The sequence below is a fragment of the Balaenoptera acutorostrata genome, chromosome 7 (assembly GCF_949987535.1).
Source record: "Balaenoptera acutorostrata chromosome 7, mBalAcu1.1, whole genome shotgun sequence".
NCBI lineage: Eukaryota > Metazoa > Chordata > Mammalia > Artiodactyla > Balaenopteridae > Balaenoptera > Balaenoptera acutorostrata.
In genome coordinates, this window is record NC_080070.1 from 76,312,528 (window position 1) to 76,329,115 (window position 16,588).

A 16,588-nucleotide genomic window follows, 5' to 3' on the forward strand; every position below is an offset into this window, starting at 1 on the left:
ACCATCGATTTCCCCTTTTATGCTGGAGAGGGTGTGGAGAAAAGGAAACCCTCTTGCACTGTTGGTGGGAATGTAATTTCATACAGCCACTATGGAGAACAGTATGGAGGTTCCTTAAAAAACTAAAAATAGAACTACCATATGACCCAGCAGTCCCACTACTGGGCATATATCCTGAGAAAACCATAATTCAAAGAGAGACATGTACCACAATGTTCATTGCAGCTCTACTTACAATAGCCAGGACATGGAAGCAACCTAAGTGTCCATTGACAGATGAATGGATAAAGAAGATGTGGCACATATATATAATGGAATATTACTCAGCCATAAAAAGAAATGAAATTGAGTTATTTGTAGTGAGGTGAATGGACCTAGAGTCTGTCATACAGAGTGAAGTAAGTCAGGAAGAGAAAAACAAATACTGTATGCTAACACATATATATGGAATCTTAAAAAAAAAAAAGGTGGTTCTGAAGAAACTAGGGGCAGGACAGGAATAAAGACACAGACGTGGAGAATCGACTTGAGGACACGGGGAGTGGGAAGGGTAAGCTGGGACGAAGTGAGAGAGTGGAATGGATATATATGCACTACCAAATGTAAAATAGCTAGCTAGTGGGAAGCAGCCGCATAGCACAGGGAGATCAGCTTGGTGCTTTGTGACCACCTAGAGGGGTGGGATAGGGAGGGTGGGAGGGAGATGCAAGAGGGAGGAGATATGGGGATATATGTATATGTAGAGCTGATTCACTTTGTTATAAAGCAGAAACTAACATACCATTGTAAAGCAATTATACTCCAATAAAGATGTTAAAATAAATAAATAAAATAAAAATTTTTTAAAAATGCATTTGGCTGAAGGTGATAGAAAAGTTGATTTACAGTGGCTTCAACAAATGGGAGTTTTTCACATATTAAAAAAATTCCAGAGGTAGACCATTATCAGTGTTGATTCAGGTAATTAGTGATCAGACCCCTAATCTCTCTACAGCCTTCTGCTGCTCCATACCTAGCATGTGTCCGTTCACCCTCACACACTTTGCAGCCTGGTCAGCGATGGATGCTACACCTTTAGATTCAGGCAAGAGAGAAGAATCTGTAGCAGCTGGATTTTTCTCCTTTCATAACAAATACTGAAGCGTTCCTCGCAACCCCTTAAGCAAACTTAACTAAAGCACTTAACTTTTATTAGCCAGAACTAGAGTGACCACACCTAGCTGCAAAGAAGGCAGGGAAACTGGGAAATGGGGTGATCATAATCAGCCTAGCCAATCACAGTTCATCCCAGGGGGCTGGACACATTAACCCTCGTTTCAGAATCCGAGTTCTCTTACAAAGAAAGAAGGGAGAAATGTAAGGTACAATGGGTGGGGCTGGGTGATAGCCTTATTTCTTATAAATAGAGTAGACATTTAAAAATCTAATTTAAATTTGCTACAAATTTAAACCCATCATCCCTCTGAAGCTCATAGTTTATTATACATAAACTCATGGTTCACTCTGCAAAATTTATTGTCTCCATTCCGTTTCATTAATTGCAAGTCTTTTCTTCTAGTTGTTATGGTCAAAGCTCTGAAATCACCCTTGACTTTTTGCTCTCTTTCTCACACCCATATCCAGTCCTTCAGCATATTGGACTGGCTCTACCTTCAAAGTTCATTCAGAATCCCAGCATTCTCATCACCTTCGCCTCGCCACGCTGATCCAGGTCACCAGCATCTCTCCCCTGGAGTACCGCCATAGCTTCCACCGTCACCCCCAAGGTCCACTCCCCTTTGTGCAGCTGAGTGATGTTTTTTAAAAAATTAAGTCCATTCATGTTACCACTCTCTCAGAATTCCCGGGTAACTAATTGTCTCATTCAAAGTACAGTCCAGAGGTTTTACGTGGCCTACAGGGCCCTCCGTGATCTGGCTCCTGGATACCTCTGTCCTTGCCTCTGCCACCTTCCCTCCTGCTCCATCTTCACTCTTCCTCACCCTGCAAGTCACTCTCCTCCCTCAAAATCTTTGCCTTTTCCTCCATGTGGCTCCCACACTCCTTTCAGATGTCTGCTAAAAGTTCTCCTTATCACACGGTTTTCCCTGACCTCCCTACGTTAAAGAGCGTACACCTTGCCCCCTCCACACACTCACACACACACACACCTGTAGCTCTTTCCACTTCCTCTGCTTTATTATTTTTTGATAGCATTTATGATCACATGACACACACTTGTATATGTGCATGTATGAACACATATACTTTTCTGTGGTCTTTTTTCCCTAACTAAAATATAAGCTCTCAAGAGCAGGAACTTCATTTGTTTTCTGCACTGCTTGATCCCAAGCATATAGAATGGTCCCTGGCATATCATAGGTGCCAATATGTATTTGTTGAATGAATGAATGGGTGAGTTTTGGGAGCCTCCTGTGTTGAAAAAACATTCTGGAGCCCTTTGAAGACTCATTTTTCTTAGATCATTTAAGAAATTCCACAGCTTCTAGTGGAGTTTGTACCCGCTTCCATTTAAAGGGATAAGATCTAGGCAGTTTGAAGGGTTTATGGTTTATGAGGTACATGAGGAAAAGAAAAAGTGCTATTGAATTAGACTTACTTGAAGTAGAGAATGTCTGAAAGTTTTATCAAGGTAAAAACAGGCTTTACCTTGTATCTAACATGCAACAATGTCTTCCAAAGGCTTTATTTATTCATGATGATTTAGAAAAGGAGAGGAAAAAATGGTTGAATAATGTTAACTAACCAAAAAAATACATATATGTGTGTATATATATATATATTTTTTTAAAGGATTAATTGAAGATGTCAGACCTTTTCCTTTGAGGATAAATTCTTTCTGACTAGAACAGGAGACAGTTAACTTCTGAAAAACACCAAGACTGATGATTTTGTCTATATAGCATTGACCTGGAAGCTATAGTCTCAACCATTCAGACTAATAAATCAGGCAATTTATATTTAATCATTAAGTAGCTCCGGAGCTGAACAGCTGTTCAAAATTAGAAATGGGTCACCCCAGCCAGGATAACATTACAGGCAATCTATAATGCATTAGAATAAAATTATAGTGATTTTTAACTGTCTAGAAATTTATTACAGGACATGTTCCAACTCTTAAACCCTTGTTAGCCAGTGTCAGTAATGATTTATGTTGCGTGGGTGGTATAGTGAAATTATTGACGATTTCAATCGCCGGTAAGTCTATGTTTAGTAAATCTTCAAATTTCAAAGCTGTTTTGGAGAATGAGGTGGGTGCCCTTTATTGTTTATCATCTACTAACCAAAGACAATAAAATTGGAGGAAAAGCAAATGAGAGATTCTTCTTCAAAATTAATGGATATATTATCTATAGCTGAAGAAGGAAAGTAATAAATTCTATAAAGAGGGCAAGGGAGTTGAAGTTCCCTACTGCGTAATTATAGAGGTAACTTGGGGTGATCTTTATCGAGCAAAGCAGATTATCCTAAAATAGCTTTCATAACCATTGTCACCTGCTAGTTTCATTACCTCAGTGTTAGGGGTATTGTGATGGCTTGCAGAGAACTGGCATTGCAGTCTGCTCTGACATACATTGTTTTTGCTTTCTGTGGTCTGTCTCTCTTCTTTCATGAGTAAAGCTAAATTCCACAGCGTTCTTCATTGCGTGTACTATCAATTTGCTGGGGTTTTTTTTTCAGTTCCTATTAATTTACATGTTCTTAGAATGTGGTATTAAATTTTAGCATGCATTGAAACCAGATAAATTAGTGAAGTATTCTGCAGTTCAATCAATCCATAGATATTTATTGCAGTTTTAGTCAAATCCAATATTAAGGGCTCCACATACTTAACCCGGAAATCAGATTTTAAATGGCTAGCCAACTAGATATAAGGATTTGAACAGCATTCTCCGAGCATACTGTCTTCAAAGCTAGTGAAGTCCTGCTGGTTTCCATCTTTTTTACATGGGCTGTAAGTCCTTTCACTGATTGAGTGATTATACTATAAAAACAACCTAAGTTTAGTAACTACCAGCACTATTCTTTAATTTACAGAATCCTTGTTAGGTGGCTCTTTAAGCTTTATGTTCTAATTAATTGACATAACTGGTGTTTGTCATTTTCCTTTTTCTGTAATCAGCCCATGGCCCAAATGTTTAAGATAATGTTTGCTTAGGGTGGTGTAGTAACATTGCTGAAAATCAGGAATGATGGAGAGCATCCAAGCTGCCATTAAAAATCCTAACATCACTCAGTCTTGGCCACAGCTCTTGGTCCTCTACTCCTAGAGGGAGAGGGGAGTGACTGTCAGCCTTTTAAGAAGGACCTCAATCATAATTAGAGTTCAGGCATCCAACAAAAAGGAGATGTTAAAGATCTAATGTCGTGTTGCCGTAAACTCCCCTGAAGATACTATGAGAGCACCTTCGTAATGATGGGTCACACGTATGAACGATTATCATGGTCATGCCATCCAGTCATGTTCTGTTCCTTCTCAAGGCTGTGCAGTGACCTAGACGTAAACTGAGGAATAAGGTAATTACATTAAACGTTTCTTTGAGTTGCTGCTCACCCTGCAGTTACATCGGAGTAACCTTATCTTTCAGTCAGAGAAGATTCGCTGGGGTCAGTCTGTTCAATCCTTCGAAGCTCAAGAGAAGACGCTCTGTGGAGATGTTCTTCTTATGGCAGCATATGTGTCTTACGTTGGATCCTTTACGCAGCAGTATCGCCAGGAACTGGTAGACTGCAAGTGGGTTCCCTTTCTTCGACAGAAGGTAAGATCAATTCCTAACCTTAGCCACATTTAGAAGCATCACACTGAAATTTCAGTAGTAAAAACAGTATATGTACCAGGCTTTTTTGTACCTCTGTAATCTCAACTGACTGGAAATTCTAGTATTGAAGGAGATGTTTCTTGTGTGTTGCAGTTTTTCTTATTTTAATGATGGTTTCCACCAGGAGACGGAAAATAGAAAAATTATTTGTATGAACCATAGAGATGTAGTTGGAAAACTGCTTTTAACAAAACTGTTAACTGAAATCAAATTTGGATTATCATGTTAGCGTATAGCATGAAACGTTTTGTTTTGTTAATAATACTACAAGTTATTATTTGTTGAAAATCTTTTTCATGACTACTTTCAGATGAAAAGTGTAGCACTTGTATATAAGTATGAAAATAGCTTATCCTCAACTTGAAAATTCAAACCCATAAGCAAAATGAAACCATAGATTAGGAAGATTTCAAATAGTGTAGTTTAAGATCATCCTTGTACAAAGGAGAAAACTGAGACACGGAAGTTTAAATGACTTGATAAAGTCATAAATGATAGGAAACCAGGCCACTGTTTTCTGTGCTGCACTGTGTTATCTCACTTGATTAAAGTGGGTTCTTCACTTACATATCCAGCCCTTAAGAAATCCTAAATCTCTCTGTGTACTTGTGTTCTAGGTTGGTAATTATGCCTCAGTTTTCACAATAGTTGTTTTCAGGACATAAAGACATGCCAATGGAATTTCTGCAAACTAAATAAAATTAAATATTGAATATTTTGGAGAAAGCTTGTTGTTAAAGGCATCCCATAATTAATAATTGTAAAAGAAAAATCCTTTTGTAACTAAATCATTTAATATATCTGTAGTATCAAGCCATATTTTTATATGGAAGATTTTTAAAACGAGGTTATCTGTATTACCCCCTGAATGTTCAGGGTTTTCTTTAAGTATTTCTGCCATAAAATATGCCTTTTATATAAGAGGTGAAAGCATTCTGGTAGTTTTGTCCACCTCCTACTGCATTGTGAGTTTCAGAAGGTGTCAGCTGTCTAATTCTTCTCTCTTTTTTGTCAGTCTCATCTTCTCCAGACTTTAATCCTCTACATGGGTGTCTTGGTCTGGGTTGCCCTATGACTACTTCAGATTGATGATTGTCCTCTTTTGTGGTCCTCTCTGCATTCTCCACCATCGATAAAGTTTTCTCATTCTTTCCACAATTATAGGGAAATTCACTTCCTGATGTGCAAACTATTGAACGTCACATTGTCTTCTTATTGTTACAATTACTCTTCACTTTGGATCATGTAATAGTATTAACGGCATGAACTTAGGCTATCAGTCATTTTGCTTTTTTTAAATTGAAAACTTGCCTTCTCAAATTTAAGTTTTAAAATTGAGTCTTAATTGCTGGTATTGCATTCTTTAGGGTATGTACATGTTTCTGGGAAGTTTCCCATCAATCGATTTATATGTTCCCATTGACTTAAAATTCCAAATGTGGAGTTCCATGAAGATAACATTTTTTTTAATTTAATTATTTATTTATTTATGGCTGCGTTGGGTCTTCATTTCTGTGTGAGGGCTATCTCTTGTTGCGGCAAGTGGGGGCCACTCTTCATCGCGGTGCGCGTGCCTCTCACTATCGTGGCCTCTCTTGTTGTGGAGCACAGGCTCCAGACGCGCAGGCTCAGTAATTGTGGCTCACGGGCCTAGTTGCTCCGCGGCATGTGGGATCTTCCCAGACCAGGGCTCGAACCCGTGTCCCCTGCATTGGCAGGCAGATTCTGAACCACTGCGCCACCAGGGAAGCCCAACATTTTGTTTTGAAGAATAAAATAAAATTAATTGACTTATCCAAACTGTCTAAACATTCTAAACATATAGCCAAAGCAAAAATGATAATTTTCTGATGCTCTATGCTAAACAAACATTCATTTTAACTATGGGCCTGTGTTTCACTGTGGGCCCACAGTTCTCAAGACCCCCATGTCTGTTTTCAGTCATCCCAACGCTCTCTCCTTTCCTCTTGAGCATGTAGACATCATGCTGAATGAGAAACAGACCTTCAAATGTGACCAGCTTACTCGCACTCATCTCTGGGCATAGCTATGCTAAAGGAAGAAAGAGATTCCAAATTGTATAAATGACATCCTTTTGGAAGAGACTTTTCTGTCTCCAAGACCCCTGGCAGAAAGTGCTACATAAAACCTAAAAAATGTCTGTCCTATGGAATGGAGGTTTCCAGTTTCTGAGCTACTTACCGTCTACTCCTTCTAGATTCAGTCACAGCAAAGTGGAAAGACAGTCACATCTTTATGAACATGTGCCAGGGTCCAAGAGGGGCTGCAATTGCTTATTCATGTTAATTTTTTGATGAATTTTCCTTCAGCAGTGTTCCCTTGTCCTGCCCTCCCAAGAAGCAACTCCTCTTACTGCTCCACAGTATATAGGGTATTTTCTTACCCTATTGCTCTCCTGAGTATCTCTGGCTTGTCAGTTTGACTTGGGTGTCCTGGGGATTACAACAGTTTGTAAATTAACCAGTCAACAAGTGACTATGATTTATGTCATTTTAAAAATCTCTAAACTAAGCATGTTGTTTATTAACGACCTGTTGACATATTTAAGGTAACCTTGGAGAGAAAACTCTTATAAAGTAAGACAGCAATCCTTAATGTGTTCCTAGAAATGAAGACTTTATATTCTAAATGCATCAAAACTCCAAAATCTAATGAACAAATTTAACTCAGTTCAAGTCAGAATTTCAAGGGGAATTATATTTTAACTTGACCCAGTGATTCTAAAGTTTGCTGGAAGAATATATTTTTAACAACACCATCATAATTTTGCAATAGAATGGGAAGAGGGCACTTGTCCTTCAAGATACTAAAATATATTCTAAAGCTAAAATAATTACAGCAAAGTGGTTCTTCAAGGGAAGTAAAAAACGAGAATAGAATAGAGTTCAGAAGCATTTAAGGATGTAGAGAGATATTTGATATATTTAATGTATGATAATGTATAAACTCCCACAACTGCATCTATCACCTCCCAACATTTCTACTCATATACTATCTTCCCTCTTGATGCTGTAAGATGATACTTCTATTTAAGGCCAGCCGTTTGGGTTGTATTCTAGTTTCCATCCCCTTTCCCTTCCTTGAGGAAAACTCTAGACAACTTTTCCCTTCTTTGTCCTCAGAAATTTTTCTGTCTCAACTAATTCATTACTAGATCATTCCACCAGCATTCAAACATACAGTTATTTCATTTATTCCTCCCATTAAAAAAGAATATACCAGTGAATTTCTCTTTGACGCCCCCTGCCCCTCCAGCTACTCCTTCATTTCTCTGCTCTCATTTACAGTCATCACTTCAGAAGAGGAATGTACATTCACTGTCTGTAAATCCTCCCTCCATATTTCTGAGTCACTCCAGACAGGCTTTTGTCCCCACCACTCCACCGAAATGCCTCTTGTCAGATTTTGCTACCACGTTGCCAAGTTGAGTGGTTTGTTCTCCATTCTCATGGTACTTAACTGAATTTGATGCACTTGAGCACTCCATCCTCCCATAAATACTTGCTTCTAAGGAGTCACCGCCCCCCATCTTCCTTATACCTCACTGGTCAATTTTCCTCAGACTTCTTTTTTGATTTTTTTTTCCTCTTCTCCCCAATCTCTTAATGTTGAAATGACCCAAACTTCAGTCTTTGAGCTGCTTCTTACTAGGTTCATGGCTTTATTTATGTATTTTTTTTATTCTTTTTTTTTAAATTGAGGAATAGTTGATTTACAATATCGTGGTAATTTCAGGTTTACAGCACAACGATTCAGATATATATATATATATATATATATATATATATATATATATTCCTTTTCAGATTCTTTTCCCTTTTATTACAAAATATCGAGTATAGTTCCCTGTGCTAAGGTTCATGGCTTTAAATGCCGCCTGGATACCACTAACTCCTGCAGCCCAGACAATGGCATCTTCACTTCTGTGTCTGAAAGATGTCTCAAATATAGAACATCCAAGCTGAAATCCTGATCTTCCCCCTAAAACTTCTTCTACCCACGTGTTCCTGATTTGTTTAATGGTAGGCCCATCCTTTTGTTAGCTCAGGCTCGAAAACCCTGGAGTCATTTTGATGTCACTCTTTTTCTGACACCCACATCCAGTCCATCTAGGAAATTCTGTAGGCTGCACCTTTAAAATATATTCAGAATCTGACCACTTTTCACCACCTTCACTGCTTCCATCCTGGGCCAAGCCATCATCTTCCTCTTCAGTTAGTGCGAAAACCTCCTAACTGGTTTCCCTGCTTCTACATTCGTGGCTTCTCTCCAAAATTGGAGCTCAACATATCAGCCAGTGTGACCCTTTAAAAATGTAAGTCAGATTAGGTGAATTTTCTTCTGAAATCCCTCTAATGGCTCCCCATCACACTCAGAGCAAAAGCTAGAAACCCTCCAGAGGCTTATAAAACCCTACATGATTTGGCCCTGTTATCTCTCTTTGTCTCATTACCTGTTATGCCTTTCCTCACTACTCTGCTCTAATCACACTGGCCACCTTCCTTGAATATGCCAGATATGCTGCAGCCTCAGGACCTTTGCACTAGCCATTTCTTCTGTCTTGAAGTACCTTCCCTGAGGACATACGTTGTCCCACTCCCTTCCATCAATCAGGTCTTTGTTCAAACAACAGCTTCAAATCCCTAGATGTGACTACAGCCTTCATCCCTCAGCATGCCTCATTCTGCTCCATATTTTTCACCATAACACTTATTACTTGCTAATATGTTATCTCATTTATAAACTTGTTATGGTTAATCTCTTTCCCCTCCACCAGAGAAAATGTAAGATCCATGGAAGCAAGTATTTTGCATGTTTTGTTCACTGTTCCATCCTACAATGGTGCCTGCAGCATTGTGGATGTTTAGTATTCCTTTTCATTGAGATATAATTTGTGTACCATACAATTCACCCACTTAAAGTATACAATTCAGTAGTGTTTAGTGTATTCATAGAGTTGTGCAACTGTCATCACAGTCAATTCTAGAGCATTTTCATCACTCCCAATATAAACCCTACACCCATTAGCTATCACCCCCAATCACCCCATTCTTACTGGGCTTATACAACCACTAATCTATTTTATGTCTCTAAAGATTTCCCTGTTTGGAACATTTCATATGAATGAACTCATAAAATATGTGGTGTTTTATGACTGACTTCTTTCACTTAGCACATTTTTAAGGTTCATTCATGATGTAGCCTGTGTCAGTATTTCACTCCTTTTTATGACTGAGTAATATTCCTTAGATGGATATACCACATTTCATTTACCCATTCATCAGTTGATGGGCATTTTTGTTGTTTCTACTTTTTGATTATTATGAATAATGTGGCTATGAACATTTGAATTATTCATGTACAAATTTTTTGTGTGGACATGTTTCATTTCTCTTTGGTACATACGTAGGAGTGAAATTTTCTAAGCTGTGTGGTAACTCTATGTTTAATCTTTTGAGGAACTACCAGACTACCAATACATATTTTAAAATAAATGTGTGCTTAAATGTACATTGTGTATCAGTGGGGTAAGTAATGGATTATTCAATAAATGGTGATAGAACAACTGACTAACCATTTGGGCAGAAATACAGCTAAGACTCTCCTTCATGGCTTCATGTTAAATAAAAAGAGTTCCAAGTGAGTTAAGTGTTAGAATGTTAAATAACTTAGAAAATGTAGGTGAACTGATGTATAATTATAAATGGACAATATAGATGAACATTACAGAATTAGTGAGGGGCCATATTATAACCCCATATAATAAACTAAGAAAAGAAGTTTGAACTTAATCCGAGGCATGGGGAGTCATTGAAGGATTTTAAACAGGTCTGTGACATGATCAGATTACTCATTTGAAAGCTCACACTGGCCACAGAGGAAACAGGACTTGGAGGGGGAAGAGACTATTGTTATCTGTTAGAATGACAGTCCAGAAGACAATGAACTGAACAAAGTGATGACAGTAGACGTGGCAAGCCGGGGCATGATTCCAGACGGGGCAAGGAAGAAGAGTTGATGAAACAATGCAATGGATTGATGAGGAGAAAGTATATATTTGAAGGTGCTATTCCCTCAGATTAAAATTAGTTTGAGAGGACTTCCCTGGTGGTGCAGTGGTTAGGAATCTGCCTGCCAATGCAGGGGACATGGGTTCGAGCCCTGGTCCAGGAAGATCCCACATGCCGCGGAGCAACTAAGCCTGTGTGCCACAACTACTGAGCCTGCGCTCTAGAGCCTGTGAGCCACAACTACTGAGCCCACGTGCCACAACTACTGAAGCCCGTGAGCCTAGAGCCCGTGTGCTCCTCAACAAGAGAAACCACCGCAATGAGAAGCCCGTGCACCGCAACGAAGAGTATACCCCGCTCGCTGCAACTAGAGAAAGCCCTTGTGCAGCAACGAAGACCCAACACAGCCAAAAATAAATAAATAAAATAAAAAATTTTTTAAATTAAAAAAAAAAGTATTTCAAAGGAATTTGGGGGCTTTAGAAAATGGTGATGTTACATTATTAAAAATATATGTATGTAAGCACATTTAAATAAGATTAAAATATGGATAAGGCTTAAAAAAAAAGAAAATACAATTCGTTTGAGAGAAAAGACGAAGAGTTTGGTTTTAGAAACATTGCGGTGTCTCTGAAACATTCAAGTGTCGATAACCAGTAGAGAGCTGGACAAGAGTGTTATTGGATGGGAGTCATATCAGGGAGTCATTGATGTAAGGTAGCTCTTGGAACTGTAGGTGTGGTGAGATCTTCTAGGGAAGAGGTTTAGAGTAAAGGGAGCTGAGTCAGTGCTGACATGTAAATAGGAAGTTGAGGAAGTTGAAGAAGGCACAGTCAGAGACTGGAGAAGCCCCAGGCAAGAATGGTGTCCTAGGAGATAAGAGTAGAATCATGGGGATGGTCAGTGATGCCAAAGCTATAGAGACAAGTGAAAAAAAAAAACTAAGAACTAGAAGTGTCATCAGACTTGGAAATGTGAAGGTCTTTTGTGACCACGAAGGTGTAACGAGCCAGAAGCCAGATTGCACTGAGTTATACAGGAAGTGAGGAAAGTAGGCAGAAAAAGCAGATTGTTCTTGTAGGAATTTGCCTGTGAAGAGAAGGAGATGAACAGAAGTGCCTAGTTAGAGACATGAAGTGAGTGAAGGGTTTGTTTTTTCAGTATGAATGAGACTAGAGCATGTTTCTGTGCTTCCAGAGAAAGAATGGAAAAGGAATTGCTGATGATAAAAGGGGGAAGAGGCCCGATCCATCAAAAATTGGGAAGAAGGCATCAGAATAGAGGAAAATGGAATGACCCTCAGGTAGAAGACGCAAGACTCCTTCAACTTAGGTGGGAAGGAAGGAGACAAAGGTGGACACAGGCAGAGATACTGATACAGGGAAAGAAAGCTGATGTAGTCATAGCTGCTGGTCTCTCTTCTCTCAGGGAAGCAGGAAATTGCAGTGCCAGTTGGCCAAAGATAAGAAAATTGAAACTCGAAGATCACTGTGAGGAGGGTGGTGAAAACATCAAAAATACCCATCGAGAGCAGTTGGAGAGTAGATGTTAAGTGTTGCCAAGCAGCTTTAGGAAACCAAAGATGAATTTGGAAAAGATAAATTCGTAATCACAGTAATAAAGCTGTCATCAGCAATACTCACAGTCTGGGAGCAAAAAGAGAAGACAGAGAATGTTTATTTCAGCCAGGGTACAAGATTTATAGGCAGATAAGCCAGAAGGAAAAGAAGACAGGGACGGTCGTGTGACAGTCAGAAAAACGATTAAGGAAAGGAAGGCTCTATTTAGGTTCGGTAGAGATGTAAGTGTAGTTAAAAGCTAATGGTTACAATGTTCATTGTAGCAGTATTGCAGTAACCAGGACATGGAAGCAACCTAAGTGTCCATCAACAGATGAATGGATAAAGAAGATGTGGAACATATATACAATGGAATACTACTCAGCCATAAAAAGAAATGAAATTGAATTATTTATAGTGAAGTGGATGGACCTAGAGTCTGTCATACAGAGTGAAGTAAGTCAGAAAGAGAAAAATAAATACCGTATGCTAACGCATATATATGGACTCTAAAAAAAAATGGTTCTGATGAACCTAGGGACAGGACAGGAATAAAGACGCAGACATAGAGAATGGACTTGAAGACATGGGGAGGGTGAAGGGTAAGCTGGGACGAAGTGAGAGAGTAGCATTGACATATATACACTACCAAATGCAAAATAGATAGCTAGTGGGAAGCAGCTGCATAGCACAGGGAGATCAGCTCAATGCTTTGTGACCACCTAGAGGGGTGGGATAAGGAAGGTGGGAGGGAGACGCAAGAAGGAGGGGTTATGGGGATATATGTATATGTAGAGCTGATTCACTTTGTTATAAAGCAGAAACTAACACACCATTGTAAAGCAATTATACTCCAATAAAGATGTTAAAAAAAAAAGTGGTTAAACATATGATAGAGTTTCTCAAAAAACTAAATGTAGAATTACCATATAATCCAACAGTTCCACTTCGGGGAATCTACTACCCAAAGGAAGTAAAAGCAAGGACTCAAACAGATACTTGTGTATTTGTTTATAGCAGCATTATTCACAATAGCCAAAAGGTAGAAGAAATCCAAATGTCCATCAACATCTGAATGGATAAAGAAAATGTAGCATATACACACAGTGGAATATTATTCAGTCTAAAAAAGGAAGGAAATTCTAACACGTGCTACAACTTGGATGGACATTGCAGATGTTATGTTAAGTGAAATAAGCCAATCATAAAAGGACCAATATTGTATGATTCCACTTATATGAGGTACCTAGAATTGTCAGCTTCATAGAAAAAGAAAGTACCATGGTAGTTGCCAGGGGCTGGGGGCAGGAGGTAATGGGAGTTACTGTTTAATAGGTATGGGGTTTCAGCTTGGGGAGATGAAAAAATTCTGGAGATGGATTGTAGTGGTGATTGCACAACAATGCGAATGTACTTAATATCACTGAACTGTACACATTAAAATGATTAAAATGACAAGTTTTATGATATGTATGTTTTGCCACAATGAAATATCGGTGGTGGGTAAAGGACTGGATGACTTAATGCTATTGGTAAGAGTAAATATTATGTTTAAAGGTGTGAGAGAGGTATAGATAATCATGGTTAAAGAATTGGGTATTAGATGTTTAGATTTCAATAATGAAACAATTTCAGATTATTACAAGGTCTGGGATAGCATTTCCATCTAAAGAAGGAGATGGTGTAATACCCTCCCAAAATATACCAACATCATTGAGGGTAGGGGGTGTGCAAGGGAGACTAGGCATGGGCGTGTTGTGTGATCTTCCCAGCGGGTTCTGATATTTTACCCTCCCTCTGCCTCCTCCCCCAGAATGCTAGAGTGGAAAGGAAATGTAGAGCTTTGGCATGAAGGATGTCAAGGCTGGAGAGTGGATTCGTCATCTCCATGCGCACTGAGGTTGTCACAGATTGATAGCCAAACTTGGAAAGTGAGAAGGACCAATGGCTAAGGCTTTAATATGAGGAGGATACATAGAGGATTGTAGAGCTGGACTCCATGGGCCTCAGAGGTGGCATTTTTCCTCAAGGACGGAAGAGCTGTGGTCTTGGAATGATGTGCAGGGGAGTAAGAAGAATGACCACTGTTACCCACACACATTTTTGCAGTAATGGGAATATTAAGAAAATGAACTGTCTACTTAAGAAAGCCCTCAAGGGAAGTGAGACCCTAGGACATTGGTCCTTGGACTCCAGCTTCACGTTTAAATCATGTGGGAGTGAACTTTGAAAACATATAGATGCCAATTGAAGTTGAATCCTTAGAGATTGCGGGGCGAGGGGTATGTTGGCAGCTTTGAAAGCTCTCATGTGATTCTAATATACAGCCTGGGGTTGAGAGCCACTGCCCTAGGGAAGAGCTGAGTTTTAGTTGAGACAAGCAGATAGAGGGAGCAAGAGAGTTTGGCCCAAATAGGACTAGGATACTATAGGACGTGCGGGAACAATTGTCAGAAAGTGTGACAGTGGGGGCATGAGTTTGGAGGATGCATGGGGAATGCCATCCATTCAGAGCAGCGTGGTGGTAACTGAAAAGGACAGGGGCAGTGGGCGTACGTGGCCTTGAGGGTCCAAATAAAATTGTTACCCAAAATTGTTTCCAAAGTTATTGTCTGCTGGGCAGACAAATGAAGACATGGGCAGGTTCAAGGAGGCATTTGCGCTCCACTCATTAATCTGACCTAGCGGTTTATAGACAGAGCAAATACATGGAAGTATACATGGAGTTAACCTTTCTAAGCCTCAGTGTCCTGAGCAAAAAGAGAGTGAGAGAGACATCTTCTTGGCAGAACTCCTGTAAGAGTTAAGTGAGGCAATGAACAGAGTGAAAGTATATGAGTAAATTTTGTAAGCACTTAAAACCTTACAAATACTGGTTGTTTTGTTGCCGTCATATTAAAAGAAACTGGGAGTCTTACCTCATCAGTAAGTTCCCTTTTATCCTTTGGAATATACCACTTGGTCAATTCTCAGAGGATCCTAATAGGCGTTTAGTGTTAGGATTAGTCAAGCTTGGCTCAGGGTATGTGCTTCCAGCCAGTTCTTTTCCCTCTAGTAAAACTTCTTAAGAGGGGAGGCTCTTTCCCTTTTTTTTCAGCTCCATCCTGACTGAGAACATCCTGCACTATTTAATGAAGCAATTAGATGGATTCTCACTGAATTGCTAGGCTGACTTTGGACTCCCTCTCTGCACCTGGTTTCTGTTTTTGCAGACTCCTTCAAGGAATTCTGCAAAGAAGAGTGGGTTAAAAAGAAGATAACATATGAATTGAGGTTTCTTTTCCCCACTCTAAACCTAGGTTAAAATTACTGTGAAAGTGATAACTGTATTGCAACTATCAAAAAATTTTTTGATGAAAAAATTTCTCTGTGTCACGCAACTGCCTATTTGAACATCATACTGTAAAGCAAATATCCTAAACTTTGTTTCTAAAAATTTGTCTCAATGTATTTTACAGTATTTATGATATTCTATAGTGTGAGTAACCTGCTTTGTTTCCCCTACTAGGTTAAAGTGGCCATTAACAAAGGGGGACTTCTCTTTGATCCCCTGAATTGTACTCTGTACACAGTAGGTGCTCAAACAATTCAGATTGTTGAATTCGGACACAAGATCTACACGCTTACTCTTTATAGCGTCAGAAATTAAAGTTATTTTAAGCCTCTAGTTGTTTCAAGTTGTTTGTATTAAGTAGAAGGTAAGAAATTAAAGCCATGGAGTTCTTGCTAATAAGAGGATGCTTATTCTGTAAGATAGCGATTTGCTTGTGGAGTCAGATATCAAGGCTGCTTGCTCCTATCACTAGGAGGTAGAGTTTGATTTATTTATAAGATACCATTGTCAGTAGGAACAGTAGACATGCTAACTTTTCCTATACTAACCTCACGTTGCATCCCAGCTTTACTGTGGGAATTCTTCCAGCATTCTGGTTGCTGAAGCTTTGTGGGCAACCAAGAAATCAAACACGTACTGCTGCTACAGCCTCCCCTGCCTACTTCATCCAGGTCGGGCTCTTCCTGCCCTCTCTTATGGAGGCATGTTTCCATGTTAGCCCCCCTACCCAGCCAGGGGACTAGTTCCTTATTCATCTTGCTGATCGTGGTGTCTCCACACATATGTAGGAGGTGCTCAATAAATGTTTGGTCGTTGATGACTGATTGAATAAATTCCTTAATA

The 16,588-nt window shown here is 39.3% G+C and overlaps 1 protein-coding gene across 2 annotated transcripts in view; it reads left to right on the forward strand.

Annotated features, from left to right (window-relative positions):
- Positions 1-16,588, forward strand: part of DNAH11 (dynein axonemal heavy chain 11) — a 326,952-nt gene that overhangs the window by 242,023 nt on the left and 68,341 nt on the right. For both annotated transcript variants that reach the window (XM_057550027.1, XM_057550028.1), the window contains one exon: positions 4,594-4,760. In XM_057550027.1, coding sequence (XP_057406010.1) covers positions 4,594-4,760 — 167 coding nt within the window. The remainder of the gene's footprint in view (positions 1-4,593; positions 4,761-16,588) is intronic.